Here is a 21,937-nt window from a genome sequence, read left to right as displayed (position 1 = left end):
ATGTCTGTTCATTCTTTGTCCATTTTTTTAAAAAAAATTGCTTATTATTTGTCTTTATTCTTGAGATGAGTTAGTTCTGTTAATATCATGTGTTGCATCAGTTGATTTTCGTATGTTGAACCAGCCCTTCATTCCTAGGATAAATCCCAATTGGTCATGGTGCATAACCTTTTTAATGTGCTTCTGCATTCAGTTTACTGGTATATTATTGAGGCATTTTGCATCTGTATTCATACAGGATATTGGTTTGTAGTCTTTTTTTCCCTCGTGCTGTCTTTTTCTGGTTTTGGTGTCAGGGTAATCCTGGCTTCATAAGAGGATTTGGGAAGTGTCTGGATGAGTTTCTGAAGGATAGGTGTTACTCTTCTTTAAACATTTAGTAGAATTCACCAGTGAAGCCATTTGGTCCTGGGCTTTTCTTTGTGGGAAATGTTCTGATTATTAATTCAGTTGCTTTACTTGTTGTATAGGTTTATTCATATTTTCTTGAGTCAGTTTATGGTTTTGTCTTTTTTTTGTTTGTTTTTTTTTGTTTTTTTAGTATGCGGGCCTCTCACTGTTGTGGCCTCTCCCGTTGCGGAGCACAGGCTCCGGACGTGCAGGCTCAGCGGCCATGGCTCACGGGCCCGGCCGCTCCACGGCATGTGGGATCCTTCCGGACCGGGGCATGAACCCGTGTCCCCTGCATTGGCAGGCGGACTCTCAGCCACTACACCACCAGGGAAGCCCTATGGTTTTGTCTTTTGAGGAATATATCATTTCATAGAGGTTATCTGATGTGTTGGCATACAGTTGTTCATAGTATTCGCTTATAATCCTTTTCTTTGGTAAGATTGGTCATAATATATCCTCTTTTATTCCTGCTCTTAGTAATTTGAGTCTTCTTCCTCTCTTTTCTTGGTCAGTCTAGCTAAAGCTTTATCAATTTTGTTGCTCTTTCCAAAGAACCAAATTGTATTTTCATCGATTTTTCTATCCATCCCTCCCCCATTCTCTATTTCTTTTTTTCCCCTGCTCTAATCTTTATTATTTCCTTCCTTCCATTTGCTTTGGGTTTAGTTTGCTCTTCTTTTTCTTGTTTCTTTTTAATTTTTTTTTGGCTGTGTTGGGTCTTTGTGACTGTGCATGGGCTTTCTCTAGTTGCAGCAAGCAGGCTTCTCATCGCGGTGGCTTCTCTTGTTGCAGAGCATGGGCTCTAGGCACATGGGCTCATGGGCTGAGTAGTTGTGGATCGCAGGCTCTAGAGCGCAGGCTCAGTAGTTGTGGCGCACGGGCTTAGTTGCTCCGTGGCATGTGGGTTCTTCCCGGACCAGGGCTCGAACCCGTGTTCCCTGCATTGGCAGGCAGATTCTTAACCACTGTGCCATCAGGGAAGCCCTTTTTTCTTGTTTCTTAAATGGAATATTAGGTAATTGGTTTGAGATTTTCTTCTACTTTAATGTAGTTATTATAGCTATAAATTCCCCTCTAAGCACTACTGTCTCTCTGCATACCATCAGATTTGGTATGTAGTTTTTCATTTCATTCATCTGAAAGTATTTTCTAATTTTTTTGGTGATTTCTTGTTTGACCCATTGGTTGTTTAGGAGTTTGTTGTTTAATTTCCGTATATTCATAAATTTCCCAAATTTCCTTCTGTTAACCGATTTCTGATCTCATTTCATATGCATGATTTCAATCCTTTTACACTTGTTGGGGCTTGTCTTGTGGCCTAAAGATCTATCCTGGCGAATGTTCCATGTGCACTTGAGAATGTATACCTTTGTGTTCTACAAGTGTCTGTTAGGTTTAGTTGGTTTACAGTGTTAAGTCGTCTTCTTCCTTGTTGATCTTCTGTTCAGCTGTTCTATCCATTTTTGAAAATCAGATGGGCTTCCATGGTGGCGCAGTGGTTAAGAATCCTCCTGCCAATGCAGGGGACACGGGTTCAAGCCCTGCTCCGGGAAGATCCCACATGCTGCAGAGCAACTAAGCCCCTGTGCCACAACTACTGAGCCTGTGCTCTAGAGCCCGCGAACCACAACTACTGAGCTTGCATACCACAACTACTAAAGCCCGTGCGCCTAGAGCCCGTGCTCTGCAACAAGAGAAGCCACCGCAGTGAGAAGCCCGTGCACCGCAACTAAGAGCAGACCCCGCTCGCTGCAACTAGAGAAAGCCCGCACACAGCAATGAAGACCCTATGCAGCCAAAAAAATAAATTAATTAATTAAAAAAAAAAGTCAGATGGATATTGAAGTCTCTAACTCTTTGAGTTTTGTGTATCTGGAAAAGTCCTTATTGTATTTTTCTTTTGAAAGATATTTTTATGTGTATAGAACTCTAGATGACAGTTCATTTTCTTACCATACTTTATGAATATTGTCCCACTGTTTTCTCCCTTATATTGTTTCTATTCAGAATTCTGTCATTCTTTTTTTTGTTCTTCTATGTGTAATGTATCTTACTTTTTCCCTCTGCCTGTTTTAATAGTTTCTCTTTTATTATTGCTTTTGATCAGTTTATTTATGATGTGCCTTGGTATTATTTTCTTCATGTTTATTCAGCTTCTTGGATCTCTGGGTTTATAGTTTGCAGCAAATTTGGGCAATTTTTTCCATTATTTTTTCAAGTACTTTTTCTGTCTTTCAGGGATTCCTGTGACATATTCAACCATGTAAAGTTGTCCCATTGCTCACTGATACTCTGTTAATTTCATTTTCATTCTTTTTTTCTTTTTCATATTGGATGGTTTCTGTTGCTATATTTGCTAAATTTTTCTTCTACCGGTATTTACTTCGCTGTTAATCTCAACCAGTGTTTTTTTTCACCATAGACATTATTTTATTTATCTATAGAAGTTTGATTTGAGCCTTTTTTATATCTCCTTAACAGTTTATACTTTGTCTACTTGAACATACAGCATATGGTTAGGATAACTGTTTAATGTCTTCGTCAACTAATTCAGTCATCTGTGTTATTTTTGAGTGTGTTTCTGTAGGTTGATTTTTCTAGTTATAGGTTGTATTTTCTTCTTTGCACGCCTCATAATTTTTGATTGGATGCCAGATATTACAAATTTTACATATTGGGATACCGCATGTACTTGTATGCAAAGCCTTTAAATATTCTTGAATTCTGTTCTGGATCAGTTAGGTTACTTGCAAACATTAGATGTTTTTGAGTCTTGCCTTTAAGCTCTGGTAGGCAGACTACAGCACCGTTTAACCTAGGGATAATTTTACTACACTACTGAGGCCATACTCTTCTGGGTTCTCTGTCTATGCCCTGTGTATATCAGTTTTCTCTGCTCTGGCTGATGGGGACAGGAAGTGTTCCCAGCCCTGCGTGAGTACACAGGATGGTTCCTTCTATTCCCTTCCAGCCTGGTTGTTTCCTCACATTCGTGCACCCTTCATCACTCAGCTGAAAACCAGAGGGGAACCCATTGCCGAACTCTGGTGTGTGTCTTCTCTCTGCGGGGCCCCCTTTGTGCAACCGTGTCCTCTCCTGCTCTGTGCTATGAATTACAGTTGCCTTGACCTCCCTGAATTTTCAACTTTGTGTCCTCAACTTGGGGAGACTGCTGGTTCTGCTTGGCTTCCTGCTTTGTGAGTTGCAGCCTAAAAATTTTCCAGGCAATCCGCTGCTGTGCTGGTGAGCCTCACTTCATTTGCTCTCCTTCTTTCGGGGGCGTCTGCTTTCCAACACCTGGAAATCACTGTTTTATTCATTTTATCTTGTCTGTATTTTTAGTTGTTTAAGCCTTGAGGGTAAATCTGGTCCCTGTGGCTCCATCTTGACTGGAACTGCAGGTCTCCCTGAAGTTATCTTGAGCAGTGATAAGTTAAATACCTTCACACATTGAGGGGTGGCAACTGGTGGATTACCACTTATCTCTTTAGCTGTGCCAGCTAGGTTACATTGGATTAGCCACAGCTTTTTCTAGTTGTGGTATTGGGGCACCTAGCCCTCAGGATTTAGGATTCAGTAAACAGGGGTTGCGGAAAACTTTTCATATGCATATCATCCATGACATTGCCAAGTAAGTTAACAACTATCTTATCAAAACTGGGGCCACAAGATCCCAAAAAGTTTCTAGAAAGCAGGTTCTGGTAAATGTAAATTAATTGAATGAAAGATATTAAGATGTATAAATTGTCACCAGTACCATTTGTTTAATGTTAATGAAAACAGTACAGTTCCTTTTTAAAGCTAGCAGAAACCAAATAATAAAACCCAACAAAGCTCACACACACAAAAATATAGGCCACATAGGGGGCTTCCCTCGTTGCGCAGTGGTTAAGAATCCGCCTGCCAATGCAGGGGACACAGGTTCGAGCCCTGGTCTGGGAAGATCCCACGTGCCGCGGAGCAGCTAAGCCCGTGTGCCACAACTACTGAGCCTGCACTCTAGAGCCTGCGAGCCACAACTACTGAGCCCACGCACCACAACTACTGAAGCCCACACGCCTAGAGCCCATGCTCTGCAACAAGAGAAGCCACCGCAATGAGAAGCCCGTGCACTGCAATGAAGAGTAGCCCCCGCAACTAGAGAAAGCCCGTGTGCAGCAACGAAGACCCAGTGCAGCCAAAAGTAAATAAATAAATAAATATATTAAAAAAAATATATATAGGCCACTATATCTTAAAAATGTAATTGCTAAAATCCAAAAAAAAAAAAAGGCAGGTTAACTCTGAAACTGTACTGTAATGTTTTGGCGGCATAACCTGGCACCTAGTATGTGCCAGGCACTATTTTAGGCACCAGGGATACAGCGGTGACCAAAATAAGCAAAAGTTCTCATAAATCCTATGTTTGACTTCATTAAGCTAATCTCATAGTTGGAGGAGACCGTCAACAAGTCAAGTTTTATAGTATAGTAGACGTGGTAAGTTCCATGGACAGAAATAAAGGGAAGGTAGCTAGGGATCGCTAAGGGGTGGGATGGTGGATTATAGTTTTAAATAGGATGGTTTAAAAATCCTCTTGGAGAAACTGACATTTAGCCAAAACTTAGGAGTGAGCCAGTGGATATCTGTGGAAGAGTGTGTGTTCCCAAGAAAGGGAGCCATGAATGTCAAGCCTTCACACATAGACAACTAAGAAGATACCTAAGAGTAATAAAAGGATGTGGAAGAAATTGCTTTAGGAAAGAGCTCTAGTTTAACAGTAAAGTTTTTGCTTTGTCAAATGTATTCTTAAAACGTAAAAACAAGTAGGAAAATATTTGTAATGAATAATTGACATCAGGTTAGTGGCCTTATTACCGTGTGTAAAATAGGTAGCTAGTGGGAACCTGCTGCATAGCACAGGAAGCTCAGCTCAGTGCTCTGTGATCCACCTAGATGGGTGGGATGGGGGGAGAGGGTGGGAGGGAGGTCCAAGAGGGAGGGGATATATGTATACATAGAGCTGCTTCACTTCGTTGTACAGCAGAAACTAACACAACATTGTAAAGCAGCTATACTCCAGTTAAAAAGAATAAAAATTAAAAATATATATTAAAAAAATCAACAAAAGAAAATCCAACAGGAAAATGGGAAATTCCTGGAAGAGATGTAATTTCCAGTAAATAGTATCAGCTAACATTTATTGCAGTACTTGCAGGTAACTTTCTGGTGTGTTAACTCATTTATTTTTCTTAAAACTATAAGGTCTACTTATAGTCCCAGTTTACAGATGAGGAGACAGAAGCACACCAAATTTAAATAGCTTCCTGGTGTAGTAGAAGTGGTAAGTGAAGGACATGGGATTTGAATCTAGGCAGCGTGGGTCTAGCTGCAGAACCCCGCTCTTAACTGCTGCTTTGGACAGCTATGCAGGGAAACGTGTCTACTCTCACTAGTAATGAAAGCAGTGTACATTATTTTAGTGTATGTATCAAGGCTTTTAGAAAGATATTCCTGATTTTGGATTGTCACAAGCATTTTTCCCTTTGCTTTATTTTCTCAGCTGCAAATCATGCTACTATGGAGTCTTCAGAAATTGGAGAGAGGCTACTATCTACATCTTTCGAATTGATACACATACACTCTCTCTCCCCCTCCCCCTCTTCCTCCCTCCCTCCCCCTCCCTCTTCCTCTTCCTTCCTCCCCCTCCCCTCCCCTTCTCCCTCTCTTCTCTCCCCCGGCCCCGACCCTTCTCCTAGCAATTGCCAGGCAGTTAACTTTGACCCATCAACCTCCTTGCCCAATTCCTAATTTTATCTGCTTATGATTCTTAAAACCTAATCTTGACCTTCTATCCCTATCAAGAAGTTACTCATCCTTTGTAGCTAATTCTTGATCTGTTTGCTCTGTTGAAGATCTCATGTTTACATCTTGGAATTGGACACCCCCGTTTACCTGTTGCAAATGTGTTAATTTGTGTTAAAATAAAGATGAATTGGCATCATGGGTCTGGTTTTTCACTGTCACACATAGTTGGAATTTAATGTCAGACTCTTGTGATAAACCAGGAAAGTTGCTTAACGTTTATATTTTTTGGTTTCCTCACATTTAAAATAAGGAAACAGATTAGACTGGTAGTATCCTAACTTTCATGTTGTATATGCTATGTAAACTTTCGTTCACTGTTAAGTTTACCTGGTGTTGAATATGTGGAAGAGAGAAACATGGACCTTTTGGGCACTAATCCACCAAAGGCGCTTTGCAGAAGGGACAGTGCAGTACATGAGCCCCGTGCGCTGCCATGCACCACTGTATGCGAGACCCTTGCCTGAATAGTGTTGAAACGCAGAAGTGGAAAAATAGTTTAAGTAGGAGATAAACAATGATGTGAGTTGTTTTGAAGGTTGTGGGAATAAGTTTGAAGACTGATTTTATTCAATAGAAAAGAATGAATCAGGTAATTGAAGGCAGTGCTTCCTAGGCTATGACCCAGAGACTTGGTGTCCTTTGCTGATTCCTGTCCCCTCAGAAGTACTGAATCGGAGTCTGGTCTCAATACAGAAACAGGATAATTTAGAGATGTTGATTTGATGTATGGGTTGGAGGAGGGAGGGAGGGATGGGGAGAACTGCAGTTACTTTTTAATTCATTTTCTCTTTGGATCTTGTGTTTAAGATGACCACTTGTTATCCACGTGGATGTGTTTGTAGACAGATGAAAATAAAGTCATATTGGAGGTAGACATCTGTGCTTCTACATGGTAGTGATGGTTGAAGTGATCTGAATAGTTTACTGAGGGATGAAGTAGAAAGAAAATCACTTAGTTTTAGCACTGGACCTTGGAGATAAAATGAGAGATGAAATACTCAGTGGTGTAAGCAGAACACCAGGGTAGTGTATTATTAAGTCAAAGAAGCATTGAAGGGCGTATGTTATATTGTGTTGTCAAGAGGAAAATGAGAACCAAAAAGTGGATATTGATAACCCTTGAGAATGCAGTGGTAACCACTGAGAATGCCATGAATGAGGGATGCGGTGATATAAATACCAAGTGATTTAAAAAATAGTGACTCATACACTGAATGCTCACTAATTCTAACTTCAGTCTGTTAGAATTTATCCCTGGAGGTTTTTAAGCTAGAGCAGGGGTCAGTAAACCCTTTCTTTAAAGGGCTGGATAGTAAACACTTCAGGTTTTGCAGGCATATGGTTTCTGTTATGACTACTAACTCTGCTAGAGGGTGAAACTAGACTTGGACAATATGTAAGCAGATAGGTGTGGGTGTTTCCAATAAAACTTTATTTACAAAAACAGCTGTTGGACCGTAGTTTGCCTACCCTTGAGCTTGAGGAAACTCTGCTTTTCAGCATGTTTTCTGTATTATTCTTCCATTCTGTTTGGTTTAAGATTTAAATTAACATTGGCAAATTTATTTCTGATTAAAATGATTAAAATTAAATATTAGTAATGAAGCTTGAAAAAAATCTAGCAGGAATTACTATTTTGTTGGATCTTATAAATTTTCATAAACTTGACTAAGCACCACCCTTTCTGTGCCCTCAAATATGTAATTGTAGAATTGAAAAAGGGACATTAGCTTTCCCTTGCCCTGTGTTCCCTCCTTTCCCCCAAATATAAAGACTAGTTCAGTGTTGTTTGATTTGATATATTCCCTTATTATTTTGCTAGTTTTAATAACAATTTGCTTTTACTTTTTCAGACTCGGAGAAACCTGTGTGAAGAAGCTTTGTTAAAAATTAAAGGCGTTATTAGCTTTACTTTTCAAATGGCTGTTCAAAGATGTGTGGTGCGAATCCGTTCGGATCTGAAAGCAGAGGTTGGTATTTTAAATGGCTAAATATGCTTGAGGTTACGGGTAATCACATCGGTGTTCAAAATTGTTGTCTTTCTGTCCTGGCCTAGGCTTTGGCATCAGCGATAGCATCAACCAAGGTGATGAAGGCTCAGCAAGTCGTGAAAAGCGAAAGTGGAGAAGAGGTAAAAGCTCGATTTAGCTTGCTTTATGCTTGACTCCCTCTTGATTATCCCTCGTGGCCAGCAGATTGCTAGTATTTCTAGACTAACAGCTGCTGAGTATATAGCGATGTGGCTGAGTCAGATTATCCTAATGTTTCTTGGTTAACAGTTAACACTTTTAGAAATACAGAGAGATCTTTGGTGGATTTCAGAATGTCTCAGACTCTGTTCTTGATGTCAGTGGAGATGTCTTGCTGATTTTATTTGGAAATAAAGGATATGTGGCTTCCTTGCATTGGTTTTTAAATACTTTCTAACCCTTAATTGGTCTTGCCGGTCCAAAAATAAAGATCCGGTCCCATCGTTGGGCAGGTATATATAGTGATAATCTCTGCATCTTGCTACTCTTTCCACTGGCTTTGTGATAGGGAAGAGGAATCTGTATGGCTTTAGCTCATTTGAGTTTCCACAGAAAGGAGGTTCATTGGCCCTTCAGGGCCCCATAGCAGCCGGTTGCTTGTTTTTGTCGTCTTTAAATAGAGGTTGAACATTTATTCCTGGAGCCTCAGGAGAAAAGCATCAGAATTTTCACGTCTACTTCTTCCTTCTGTGCTTACACAGTGCTCAACAATTGGGCCTACCTTCATAGAAGAGGATACTTTTTAAAGGAATATAACCTCTGAGAATAAATATGGTGATGAGAATGAGAAGTAAAGTTGACTTTTAACGTTTGACATGTACCTATATCAATTAGGTTGACTTTGTAACAACTCTTAACGTGCTCTCTGCATCAGATGCTGGTCCCGTTCCAAGACACGCCTGTGGAAGTAGAACAGAACACAGAGCTGCCCGACTACCTGCCTGAGGACGAGAGTCCCACAAAGGAGCAGGACAAAGCAGTGTCCCGGGTGGGCTCACACCCAGAGGGTGGAGCTAGCTGGCTGAGCACAGCTGCAAACTTTTTATCCAGATCGTTTTACTGGTGACTTCAGTTTGGGGCTCAAGGACTGTGTAAACTAACAAGGGGCCAGTTTTCCATTGTTGTGGTGAACTGTCAAGTGCAATTTGCAATAAGTTATCATGAAAAGTTTCTAGATTACATGATTAAGAATGCTGCATTTTACTGGACATTTTACCCCACTAAGTGGTAAAAAGGACAGGCTACAGGTGGAATTGCTTTGTTTATGAAGGTGTTTTGGTTTTGTTTTCCTTTGTTTAAATTGCCTCACTTTTTAAAAAACATGGGTCCACCGTTAAACCAAACATGTATTTGTGCAGCTTTACATTTTATTTTACACAAAGCACGTGATTAGGAAAACTTGTTTTCTCAAGCCTCAGGACCTATCTGAAGAGAAGATTTTTTTGTTTTTTTGTTTTTTAGCTCAAGTTGTGCATGAATTACTGAACACTTTGCCTTTTCTCATGAGAGATACTTGCTTTGGTACTCTTTCTTTCTCATGAGAAGATACTTGCTTTGAAAGCATTTCTCATAATTCCCCTTTTGTGCCTTTTTTATTTTGCCAACCATGTTTATAGAAAGGACGTCACTAGTGACATTTTGTGAATTAAAACATATTCACTGCAACGTAACAGACCCCTAAAAATACAACTCTACAAAAACTTGGCAGTCTTAGTTGTTATAATTTTTAAAAGATTAACACAAAATCAGTCGAGAAGGAAACATGTATATCAGCAAAGTGTTATTGGAGACCATTTGAATGTGACCAAATGTGGTTCTAGTTGACTGCTGTTCAGTTTGGTTTATATCAGCTCTTGAGAATTATGTCCGCCCTAATATTGGGAGTGACTGTAAATGGTCTCTAGGCCTTACTTTGTGATTACACACTATCCCCTGCTAAGAAGAAGAAGAAAAAAAGTAGTAAAGAACTGACAAACTTGAAAAAAGAAAACAAAAATGGAACGCCTATAATGCCATAGTGCTATTTGGTAGAGTCTGACCTTAAAACATGAATTACTTGGCAGATGCCTATTCAGTAGGTGTTTCCTTGTATTGCTTTTTGTAAATTTATTACGAACATGCAGTCATATTGAATGAAAAGGAAAAAAGACTCAAATTATTGCTTATAAAGAAAGAAAGCCAGCATTTGTCCGTCCACTTAAACTTTCTGCCAGAAAAAAACAGGACTTCAGCAAAGGTAAGATAAATAAATATAAATATATATACATATATATTTTTGGTATAGATTTAAGAGCTAATTACATATATGTAATGCTTTATTAAATTTCTGAAATATTTGGCAACAAAAAATTTTCTTTTGGAAATCCAACTAACTCCAGATAAAGTTTAATGCTAATATGATTAAAAACTAATAGGAGGAAATCGAAAACTTTTTTCATCAACATGTAGAGCTGCTATTTAACTCCTTGGAGAATGTGAAGTGAAAATTGGACCCTGGAGGGTTTCCTTGCATTTTCATTGCTTCTCTTTTAGAGAAAACTAAAAGCATCCAGTGCCACTGGAGAAGAATTATTGTAAAATAGTTCACCAGCCAGAATCTTGAGTTCAAGAACATTGTGACCTTATAGAGGGAGGGGTGTTGAGGGTATGGAGAGTAATATTTTTTCACCTGGCCTCTGACTCAGGTGATGCGCACAACTGAAAATATAAGCTTTCAGGGCATGTATTGCTTTAAATGCATAGTACAACTTGCTGCCAGACCAGATGTGTTGAAAACAAAACAAAACAAACCCACCTCCTTTCTATAGCCATTGAAACAAAGTTTACTGTTCTAACAGGTTTGTATTTTATTTTGCATTGCCACACATCTGCTTATTTAAAAAACGACATCCTTTTGATAGTAATTGTTCAGCACAAGTAGGTATTACAGCTTGATGTTTGTGTGTTCTAATTCTCAGTGTTCTTTGATTCCAGGTCTTATATATAGAGCAGTTAAGGCAACTGTAACAGCATTTTTTGAAATATATTGTAAAATAATAAAAGGTAACATAATTAAAATTGAATGGATATTGCATTTTTGTGGTATAAGCATTACTGATTTCGCTAAAGCCTGTTTGTATCCACACTGCCTGGCACCTTCTCCTCACTACCTGCAAGTGTGTTACCCGACTAATTCCCGGGCATCTTCCATTCATCTCCTTCCCAGCACCACACCTGCTTCTTCCTGGGTTTGGATCAGTGCCCCTGTACATATATGCATTGTAATTAGATTAAAATTATATTTACCAGTGTCTGTGCCCTACTTAGCTCTTTGAGAACCGAGAAAGTCTGTAGTAGTACCTGGCTCGTATTTAATGCTCAAATATTTTTTTAAGAGAATGAACAAAGAAATTTTTTTTTTTTAATCAGTAAAAAATAAATGGAGGGTACTATTTAACTCGTTGGGCAAATAGGAAAAATTTCAGGCTGTATTTTTTTTCTTTTCTGGCATGTTTATTTCTGGCTGATTAATGCTAGGCAAATTCCCCTATTTATTTTGTCATTTGGTTTTTATTTTTTCAAAAAGCAGGAGAAAGGGGTATAATGCTCCATTGAATGAAGTTAAAATTAACTTATAATATCCTGATTCTTACAGAATTATTTTAGGAGAATATTACATATATATATTACTGGTACAAGTATAAGATGGAATTATTGTTACTGGAAGTTTGAAATGATTTTCTTCTTGTCTTTGATTCTCAAGCAAGACACTGTGCCTTTCTAGTCACACTTTATGTGACTTATCTTTCTGTACCCAGTCAGAGGGATTTTTTCTTTGAGGCTAAGTCCTCAGCTATTTGATTTTTGTCTAAATGTTGACCCTTGAAGAACTCATCTCTTGTCTTCATTTACCTCTGTGTAGATACCTTCTAAATCTCCATTTACTGTCATCTTTGAGAGTTCCCCTCTCCTTTGCTGTACCTGTCAAGTGTAAAGTCTGTGAATTTTTATTTCTCTTAGAACTGAGGTTGTGCAATAAATTTCACAAAAACTAATTCTGTGCCAGGCATTGTGCTAAGTGCTTTCCAAATATTTGTTCATTTAATCCTTAACAACTGTGAGGTAGGTACTGTTACGTCTCCATTTTATAGATGGGGGAAAATGAGACAGAAGTTAAGTAATTCATTAGTCCCAGGTCGCAGAACTAATAAGTGGTGAAGCCAGGACTAGACTGCATGGCCTGGCCTAGTTCCCGGCCTCCGCCTCTCACGGGCAGCCTGCGTCGTCCTGGGTCCCCTGCTGAGCCCTCCCGTCTCCCACCACCAGCGTTCCAGTCCAGTGACTTCACCCGGGTGTCTGTTAGCAATCCAGAACTCTGTCTGGAGGCCAGAAGAGGTAGGTACGTGAAAGAAGTGAGTCTGTTTAGGCCACAACCTAGGAAAACATGGAGAGTGCCCAGCCTGTCTAAAGAGGGAAACCACGTCTTCCTCACGTGTACTGTGGGCTTTTAACAATCAGAGCTTCTGGACTTGGTTGCTTTTCCAGACCCTTAAAACGCTACCTGAGCCACAAGAAAGATGCCTGTGGCCAGAAATTGGCTACTTTTACTTGTAGAGTAGCCACATTCTGATGTGTCAGATTAATCTTAACAGTACCTTGGTCGTTTTTCTGCTTTAATGTCAACAAAGGCCTATGGATTAGTTTGCACTGCTCTGTCCAGCACCAAAAATGCCGTGAGAGCTTAGCCCCCAACCTAATCTTTCATACGTTCTGCAGCATTACGACAGCCTTTCTATATGTGAGGCACAGTTGTATATCTCGTTTCAAAAACAGTCTTTTTTAGAAATATGAAATGGAGACCTAGAATTTTAATCAGTGCAATAAAGTTTGTAAAACTCTTAATTTAAAAGTCTGCTTTATTTAGGCTTGCCTGTGTATTATAACCTAAATATTCTGTATTCAGCCTGCCCTCTAGATTTGCTCATATTCTTTCTTATCTAGAATTTCCTCCTTTACACTCTCATCTCCTTTAAAACATTTTCCTATGAAAATTATAGAAATGCATAAAGAAGATGCAAGTCATCTGTCCATCCTACAAATGGACAATATTGATAACAGTGACTGTTTTGATTTATTTCTCTTGTTTCGATTGGTAGGAAGTATACACTTTGAATTTTTTAACATGTTCAAGATAGGCATCCAGTGATGAGTGACTCTTCCTTTGCACCTTAGTCACCTGGTTCCCCTCACCAGGGACAGCCATTGCTACTAAGTTTGTGTGCCCATCAAGGATGGTCTATAAATTTACCAACTTTTTCATGGTTTTTGTCCCACACAAGTAAGATAACGCCCTGCACCCTACTTTTTTCACTTAAAGTGTCTCTTAGAAATTACTCTAGATCCCTGTATAAAGTAGCTTCCTTCTTTCACAGCTTCACATTGTTAACATTCTAATGTTCCACTGTTTATTTAACCAGTGTTTTGATTATAATCCTTTGCTTCTATAAATGTTGCTACTTAAGTATATCTGTAGAATGGATTCCTAGATGTAGAATTGCTACGTCAAAGGCTGTGAGGGCTTTTAATTTAGATAGTTCCTGCTTCCTCAGAAATTATTCCAGTTTCCCGTCTCACCAGCAGGTTATGAGGTTTCCTGCTTTCCTTCATTCTCTCCAACTGTGTTATCTCATATTTAGCCCTTTGTGGTCTAAAAAAATGGATCTCTTATGATTGAGAGGGAGCTTTCTATGTATTTAAGAGCTGTTTATTTTTTTCTGTGAGTTGTCTCTGTCCTTTTTCATTTTTTGATAGGGGGAGAAGGATTTGGTTTTTCTTACTGGACTTACAGAAGTTCTTTAACACGTTAAAGAGATATGCCCATTTCTTTAATAAAAATATTTGCAACTTGCACACTGTACAGAGTATTTCCCACTGCTTTTTATTCAAATCCATTACACCCCTGTGGTCATTTTTCACCCCATGATTCTTTCTTTCTCTTAACTGCTATGGTACTTACTTAGGTTTGGGACCTGTCATTTATGGTCCGTTACTTTCCATAAGTATATTACTTCTTATTGAGATCAAGATCTGTAAGGGGAGGGAGTATTTCTTAGGTTTTCTTAGTGTTTGCCACACTATGGAGTGTAATACTGTGTGTGCCGAACATCTGGGGAGTGTTTACGAATGAGTTATGATGGTAAATTAACAATGATGGTAGTATTTCCATGTCGAGGGGATGGGTATTTGGTATTTTGAGTCTTCTCTTGTTTGGATTAATTACTGTACTTCTGGTTTACTGCCACCTGCTTCTTAGTAACATTTAACATTACTTGAGCGTTAACTACATTCCAGGCCATGTACTGGGGCTTTTACTTGTGTAATCTCCTTTAATCATCCCAACGGTCCAGTGAGCTGGGATTTTAGTACTCATTTTACAGAGGAAACTGAAGGTTGAAAATAAAATAACTGGAGTTAAATATAACAAATAAGTGTCAGGTTTGGGGTTTTTTTGTTTTGTTTTTTTTTTTTGTTTTTGTCTACGCTGCGTGTCATGCAGGATCTTAGTTCCCTGACCAGGGATTGAACCCATGCCCCCTGCAGTGGAAGCATGGAGTCTTAACCATTGGACTGCCAGGGAAGTCCCCAGGTTTGAGATTTAAATCTCAGAGGTCCTCTTAGTGACCAATTAGTTGCCAAAATAATTATATATTTTTATTTTCTACTCTCCTAGCTTTAAGCCTTTAGTGACTTTTATTGTGTCAAATCTAAATTATTATTATGTTCTCAATATTCTCTGTAACCTATCCTGCTCTTCTGATTGATCTGACATTCTTATTTTTAGTTGAATTGACATCTTTACTCGTCAGTAAATGCATTCTTTTCTCAAATGACCAAATTCTATCTATTCTTCAAGGCTATTCCACGGAGGCTTCTCTGCCCACTTGGGCTGTTACCAATCTTTCCTAACCATTTAAACTCTTTCAGCGCTTACCTGGTCTGCTGTACCCTTGACCACTTAGTTGTGTCTTTTGTCTCTTCATTCCTAAGCGTGTTTATTTCGTACGTTACAACAGCATAGGTCACTTTCAAAGCTGTGCTTCCTCTTGCCCTGCCCCCTTCTTATCAAGCCCACCTTGAAGCCTAGCTCCAAGCCTCCTCATTACTGATGGCTTCGGGACTAGCCTGTTTCCCGAGGTTCTTTTCTAATCTATTCTCTTCCGATAAGGACTTTAATGTGAAAATATGAGTTGCGTAAGTATCCATTTTCTCACGTTTAAATATTCCAAGTGGAAGGATAGTTTATTAGGACACAGATATTTCAGATATCCAGTTACGTTTTCAGAAGAAAAAGTAATCTTGTGATTGTTGGGGAAAAAAGGGAAAATTTTAGCTTAAGATAAATGCACTAGAAGATTGGTAGGTAAGAAATGGAAAAAGGCAATACATGGAAAATCAGTCACCCTGACCTTACCAATGAATGAAAAAATAGAGTGAAAAGCCTAAGGCAGACTGAAAGAGTTGAGCTAAAAGGCAGGGCTCCGTTTTAGGAGATAACATTTTAAGGGAAAAAGAATCATTACCTCTCCATGTAGAAACTCAGAGAAAAAGTGTACTGCTTTAAGGAAATTCATATGTAAAAATAAAGCTTTGTAAAACTTTCTTTACATGGGCATTTATACTTTTAGTTTTGATTTTATTGATTTTTTTAATGTATCAAATTCTTCCGGGCAATATAAGGTCTTTTTAAAAAAAATTAGATTCACATGACACACATGGAATTAAAGCAAGATGTACCTAGTGAGAAGAAATCCAAGTGTTTCTGGTCCCACTGAGAGTTAAATTCAGTAAAAAACGAGTGTTTTTTACTGAAGGATGATAAACAATGTATAAAGACTTCTGGATGAAGATACTTATGGATGTATCTGGATGAAGATACTTATGAAGATGAAGATACTTATGGGGCTTGGTATTAAGGACTACTAGTATTTTATTTAACTTCTTGTGGAAATGTATGTAGTAAAACTCTTGGGGATGACAATCTACAGGGAGTTTTTCTCACTCTGATTGGATAGTAAGTAGCAAGTGTAGGCTGGTAGGAGGTAATGAGTTAAAGAAAAATGTATTCTAAATTAAGATCCTGATCACTGAGCTATTAGTTATGATACAGGATGGGAGAGCAGATACACTTTCTTCCTTCATTATACCATTTCTTAGTGTTGTCATAGCAATATAGGCCAAGCAGATGGTTTGTCACCTCCATAACTTATGTTAGAAATGTAAGTTTAATACTAGGAAAAAGAAGATACTTTCCTTACTCTGGTTGGTGAAGCTCAATGGAGACAAAGTGATGGAGAAATGCCAACGATTACCAACTCATGCTGACGCTTAAGGGTATGTTTCAGTTAGGTCATTAAAGTTAGTTATTAAACATTTGAAAACCTATATTGTCCCAGTCATGGTGCTGATGGATGGAGTTATAGACATGGTTCTCTGTGGGGTTCATGGTCTAGTGGGAAGGAAGGAAGATCATGGAACAGCTCATTACAAATATGATGTACCTGGAAGTAGTACAGGAGGTTCGGGAGACCTGATGTTGTCTGGGAAGGGGGATGGAGGAGTCAAGATAGGCTTCATGGAGAAATTAAAGTTTAAGCCAGAACTTGAGTGATGAGCAGGCATTCATTGGCCAGGTGGGGCAAGGAGAGCATTCCAGGCAAAAGGAACAGCTTTGTAAAGGCTAAGTAAGAGTAAGGCTGATGTGTTGAGTCCAAGATGAGACGGAAATGTTGGTGGAGGCCAGATAAAACAAGACTTTGTAGGCCCTTTTAGTCCCTGAATATTTTGTTTCCTCTACTAATGCAAATAGTTCAATTGCTATTAAGTATTTGTACATTAATAAACTAATAATAACTACCATTTATTATGCTTCACAGTTGCTAATTGCTCTTGTTTAGTATTCATTTGGTCTCAATACTTCTATGAGGTCTGTTAATTAAAAAAAAGTGGATTTGGGATTTCCCTGGTGGTCCAGTGGCTAAGACTCCACTCTCCCAATGCAGGGGGCCCCGGTTCAACCCCTGGTCAGGGAACTAGAGCTCATATGCCATAACTAAGAGTTTGCATGCCACAACTAAGATCCCGAACGCGGCAACGAAGATGATCCCTTGTGCGGAAGGAAGGGAGGGAGGGAGGGAGGAAGGAAGGGAGGGAGGGAGGAAGGAAGGAAGGAAGGAAGGAAGGAAAGACTGAAACATGGGTTTGGTAATTGGTAATTTGCCCAAGAGATTGCTTAGGCTACCATGTGGAGAATGGGCCTGAGAGAAGAATGGATTGGAGGGTACCACATTATAAGGCTATTACCATACTTGCAATGCAGGGACAATGGTGGCTTGGACTTGGTAAGAAGCAGTGGGCATGGAGAGAGGTGTCACGTTTGAGAGTTTTTTTAATGCATTCTCAGAGAAGGACATGGTGATTCGTTGTGAGGGGAGACCCCCAGGATCCTTAGCAGCTGCACTGATGGGCTTGTTGGACACTGAGCTAGGGGACACTAGAAGAATAGGATTGTGGGCGAGGGTGTTGATGAGGGATCTAGGGACGCGTGTTTTAAGACAGGAGAGACTGAGATGTTTAGATGTTAGTGGGATGGATCCTAGAGAGAGAAGATATAGAAAAGAGACATTTAACGTAGAATGAGGTTCAGAAGCGAGTGTAGTCCAGAGGAGGGCTGGAAGGACTGGTCTTTGATAGTTGAACTCTGGATCCTTCTCTAAGGCTGAACAGAGACTTGCTGGATTGGCCAGTTAGGAATTTTCTTATATTACTCTTATTAAATTCCTAGTGGACTAAAGAGACAAGTTGAGTTCGTTTTATCTTAAGCCTATTTGAATTAACCAGAATGAGAATGTGCTCAGTCTCAATACTCCCGTCACTCGTATTTTTTATATTAGCGTGGATGAGTTTATTTCCGTGAAAGACCATCAGACTCCTGGATTATGATCTGCTTTCTCTGATCCTTGCATCTAGTTCAGTGGGTCTCAACCCTATCTGCACATTAGGATTATTTGCCTGCTTTTAATAAATAACACTGTCCCCACTCCAGATACTTGAACCAGTCTCTGGGGACGGGGCAAGGGCATGGGTATTTTTTAACAGCTTTGGGGTGATGCTAATATACAGCCAAGGTTGAAAACCATGAATTAGTCCTTGTACTTCTAAGATCTAAAGGTCTTGTGAGAGATGTTACTTTTTGCTCAGTTCAGGAAAGCCCCTTTCCTCCAACCAACTGGTTTCAGAAACTGCTCAAATTGAAATTCAGAGCAAAAGCTTATATACAAAACCTTTGATGTTTAGTTGAATATCTTTGCTGTTTTATTAGTTACTCAGCTTTTGTATGATTTTCAGTGTATTCATTTTGCCCTTGGGCTCATTTCTGAAGTGTTTCCCGTTATAAATGTCAGGGTGCCCTAAACAGCATCCAGCCTGGTGCCACCTATTTGACAGCAGATATTCTTTATAGATTTGAAGTTTCTTAACCTTGAAATTCTTTTTTATTTCAGCCCCCAGTAGTATTACCTGTTTTAAAATATTTCGACAACACATATACCCACAAATGTTCGGATTCTCCAGATACCCAGAATCTAGGTCATGCTCCAAGTAAAAATATATTAAAAGGGCAAGAATATAATTCAAAAATTTTTCAAGGCACCACCGGGGAGAAAGTTTAAATTTAATCAATTGAATACTTAAAACGGACATAAACATTTTAGAGCTAGCAACTATTCAAAAGCATAAATGTTTTAGGATGAAGAAGCCTTTGATAGTTGTAATAAGCTTGAATTGTTATTTGGTATATGTTATAAATTACAGCTTCTACTATTACATAAACATGGAATTATGTTGGTTGGTGAGGCTTGGCTAATGGGTGTCACACATTTCCTGTATATTTATAAATTCTCCAAATTAAAAAATATTAATTCACAACTGTAGAAGCAAAACTGTCATCAGTAGAAAGGCAGCTATCTTACATGACTTTTTAGCAAGTTATGGCTGTTAGTTTTCTTCACCTGTTTCAAAGGAATGCATAGTGTGTTTTTATAAGTGTTTGTGTTCATGTCATCAGTACTTACCATAGAGGAACGGTAATGACTTTAATTTCAGTTGTCTACATTTTCAAAACAATGAAGACATATGAAGACTCTAAAACAGAAATAGCAACCATTCAAAATAGTTGAACGTTTATTGTATCATTTGCTCTACAGCAGCAATCTCATTATTAAAGTAAATATAGCCAGTTTATGTGCATATGTAGATACAGGGATCTGTAATGTACATTATGATGTATAACTATCAAGTACACAAATGTAATGGATATTTTGGTTTATTTTCAATACAAAGATTCTGTGCCTGTGTGCTCTCTCAGGAGTGGTTGCAATTTCAGCTGAAGATTTGAAAGTTTTCTTATGAAATTTTACCTCCTCCCCCTCTTTTGCAGATGAACTATTGAAGAAAAAGGATGAAAGCAGATTGATTCTCTACCTACTTTTTAGATTTCAGATTCACATGTGTTTTAATAGTTGCCTCCACGCAGTCTTACAGTTAAGGCTTTCTGGTTTGTAGTTCTTATAAATAATTGTGCAAGGGCTCTGCAGTGTAATATATTTGTGATATGTAAGGCATAACAATTTTCCAAAAGTATGTCTAAAACTAACATATAAATGTCCTCTATAAAATCAGTAATATTTGACTTAGTAATTTATTAAATCTGAATTTTTTTAAAGAAAAATTTTGAAATGATATGTGAAAATTATAGAGGTAGCCTGATTTTCCATTATATTTTATTCTTTCAAGTTAAAAAGAGGTCCAGGTCCTGTGTGATGATTGGGGGTGGGGTGGAAGAGAGAAAAGTTTTCCCGAGTTTTGAGTTCTGACTCAGAACCCTTCTGTAACTTAAATGAACACAATTATCTACTAGAATAAACGATATTCGTTATTCCTAATCAATATCGTAGGGATGTATTACTCCAAAATTAAACCCAGCTCAATAGTAAAGAAGTCAGCAAGTCAAATTATACGTTAGTATAGAAAAATTTCCCAGCTACGTCTTACATTGAATATATCTAGTCTCCTAGAAACCTCTTCCAAAGAACTAGCTATCTTTGTCAACTTTGTCCAGGTCTGCTATAATATCTATCACAGTGGTTCTTTTTTTTTTTTTTTAAGAAGATGTTGGGGGTAGGAGTTTATTAATTAATTTATTTTTGTTGTGTTGGGTCTTCGTTTATGTGCGAGGGCTTTCTCTAGTTGTGGCAAGCGGGGGCCTCTCACTATCGTGGCCTCTCTTTCTGCGGAGCACAGGCTCCGGACGCGCAGGCTCAGCGGCCATGGCTCACGGGCCTAGTTGCTCCGCGGCATGTGGGATCCTCCCAGACCAGGGCTCGAACCCGTGTCCCCTGCATTAGCAGGCAGATTCTCAACCACTGCGCCACCAAGGAAGCCCATATCACAGTGGTTCTTGAAGGGGATGAGGAGAGTGGTATAGGGTTTTCACAATGTCTGGGGGCACGTTTACGGTTCATGCCCACCCTTTGTTATGGTCATAGTAATGGAACGAACTATTGGGACTTAGTGTGCTGGGGCCGGGATGCTAAATGTCCTCCAGTGCTCAGGAAAGTCCCAAGTGTTGAGGATCTTCAATGCAAGTAGAGATGCAGGTAATAAATATATCGAGTGTGTGTAGGTAATAATACCATAACTTTACTGATTAATAAAATATTATGTAAATTTAGATCAGATATTTTACATTTTATCTGGGTATAAATGAGCAGTTTCAGATTTTGACACAAATTGGGACAGAAGATTTTTTTGTGTTATGTATGTTCATTAGATCTCAAAGGAAAATTATGGTAGCCTTTAGGAGATTGTGAAGTCCTAAATCACTAATGGGGAGATGTTTCTTTAATCATTGACAGATGCTATAATGCAATGTGGCTTGGTCAGTTTAAAAAATCTCCACTCATAAACACTAAATGTAGGAAACAATTACATTTTACTAAACTGAGTCAAATAATGATGTATGAGTAACTATACTTAATTCCTTACATTAATTTTATATTCACACATTAAACTATCCATTTATCTAATGAATCTAAACTTCTTAAGCTACAACTATATTTGTGATTCTTTATGCAGATTGTTTACTCGATCTTTTTGCTTTAGTTAGATGAATAATATGCTAAGGGAAAGGCGATTTTACCAGGAGCCTTTTAAACTTTTGTTATCCTATTTCAGCAAGATAGGTATAGATGGCATTCCTAGTTTTCACTAGCCCTGTTACACACGTTGCTAAAACTGTAAAATTTTTATTTCCCGGGCTGCTACTTATCCTATTCTGGACTTACACATTCAACAATTAAAATAATTGTGTACTATTTTAAATACTTTTCATGTTCCTGTAATGATTATGCCAAAGTTAGCCATTGATTTACTTATCAAGAAACCTACCAAGTCAGCTTCCTGGAATCAGAAGAGACCTGGGTTTAGAGTCCAGCTCTAAACTACATGTTATATGACTTAATTATGCTCTTCACTTTCTTATATGCAAAGTAAGGTTAATACCTATCTTCACAAGATTTATGCGAGGCTCAATTTAGACAATATTTTAATATTTGAAATGAAAGTAAACTTGG

The 21,937-nt window shown here is 38.6% G+C and overlaps 1 protein-coding gene across 2 annotated transcripts in view; it reads left to right on the top strand.

The window, feature by feature from the left end:
- The window catches only part of ARMC1 (armadillo repeat containing 1), a 34,526-nt gene extending 23,194 nt beyond the window's left edge, over positions 1 to 11,332 (top strand). Inside the window, exons 5-7 of one of the 2 annotated variants that reach the window (XM_073794454.1) lie at positions 8,094 to 8,210; positions 8,297 to 8,371; positions 9,105 to 11,332. In XM_073794454.1, the coding sequence (XP_073650555.1) occupies positions 8,094 to 8,210; positions 8,297 to 8,371; positions 9,105 to 9,215 (303 nt within the window). In that variant the 3' untranslated portion in view covers positions 9,216 to 11,332. The remainder of the gene's footprint in view (positions 1 to 8,093; positions 8,211 to 8,296; positions 8,372 to 9,104) is intronic. The other variant, XM_019925265.3, reaches the window with a different exon arrangement.
- Positions 11,333 to 21,937: the final 10,605 nt, after the last annotated feature.

This window comes from Tursiops truncatus, chromosome 17 (genome assembly GCF_011762595.2).
Source record: "Tursiops truncatus isolate mTurTru1 chromosome 17, mTurTru1.mat.Y, whole genome shotgun sequence".
Lineage (NCBI taxonomy): Eukaryota > Metazoa > Chordata > Mammalia > Artiodactyla > Delphinidae > Tursiops > Tursiops truncatus.
This window is presented reverse-complemented; position numbering and strand designations above follow the sequence as displayed.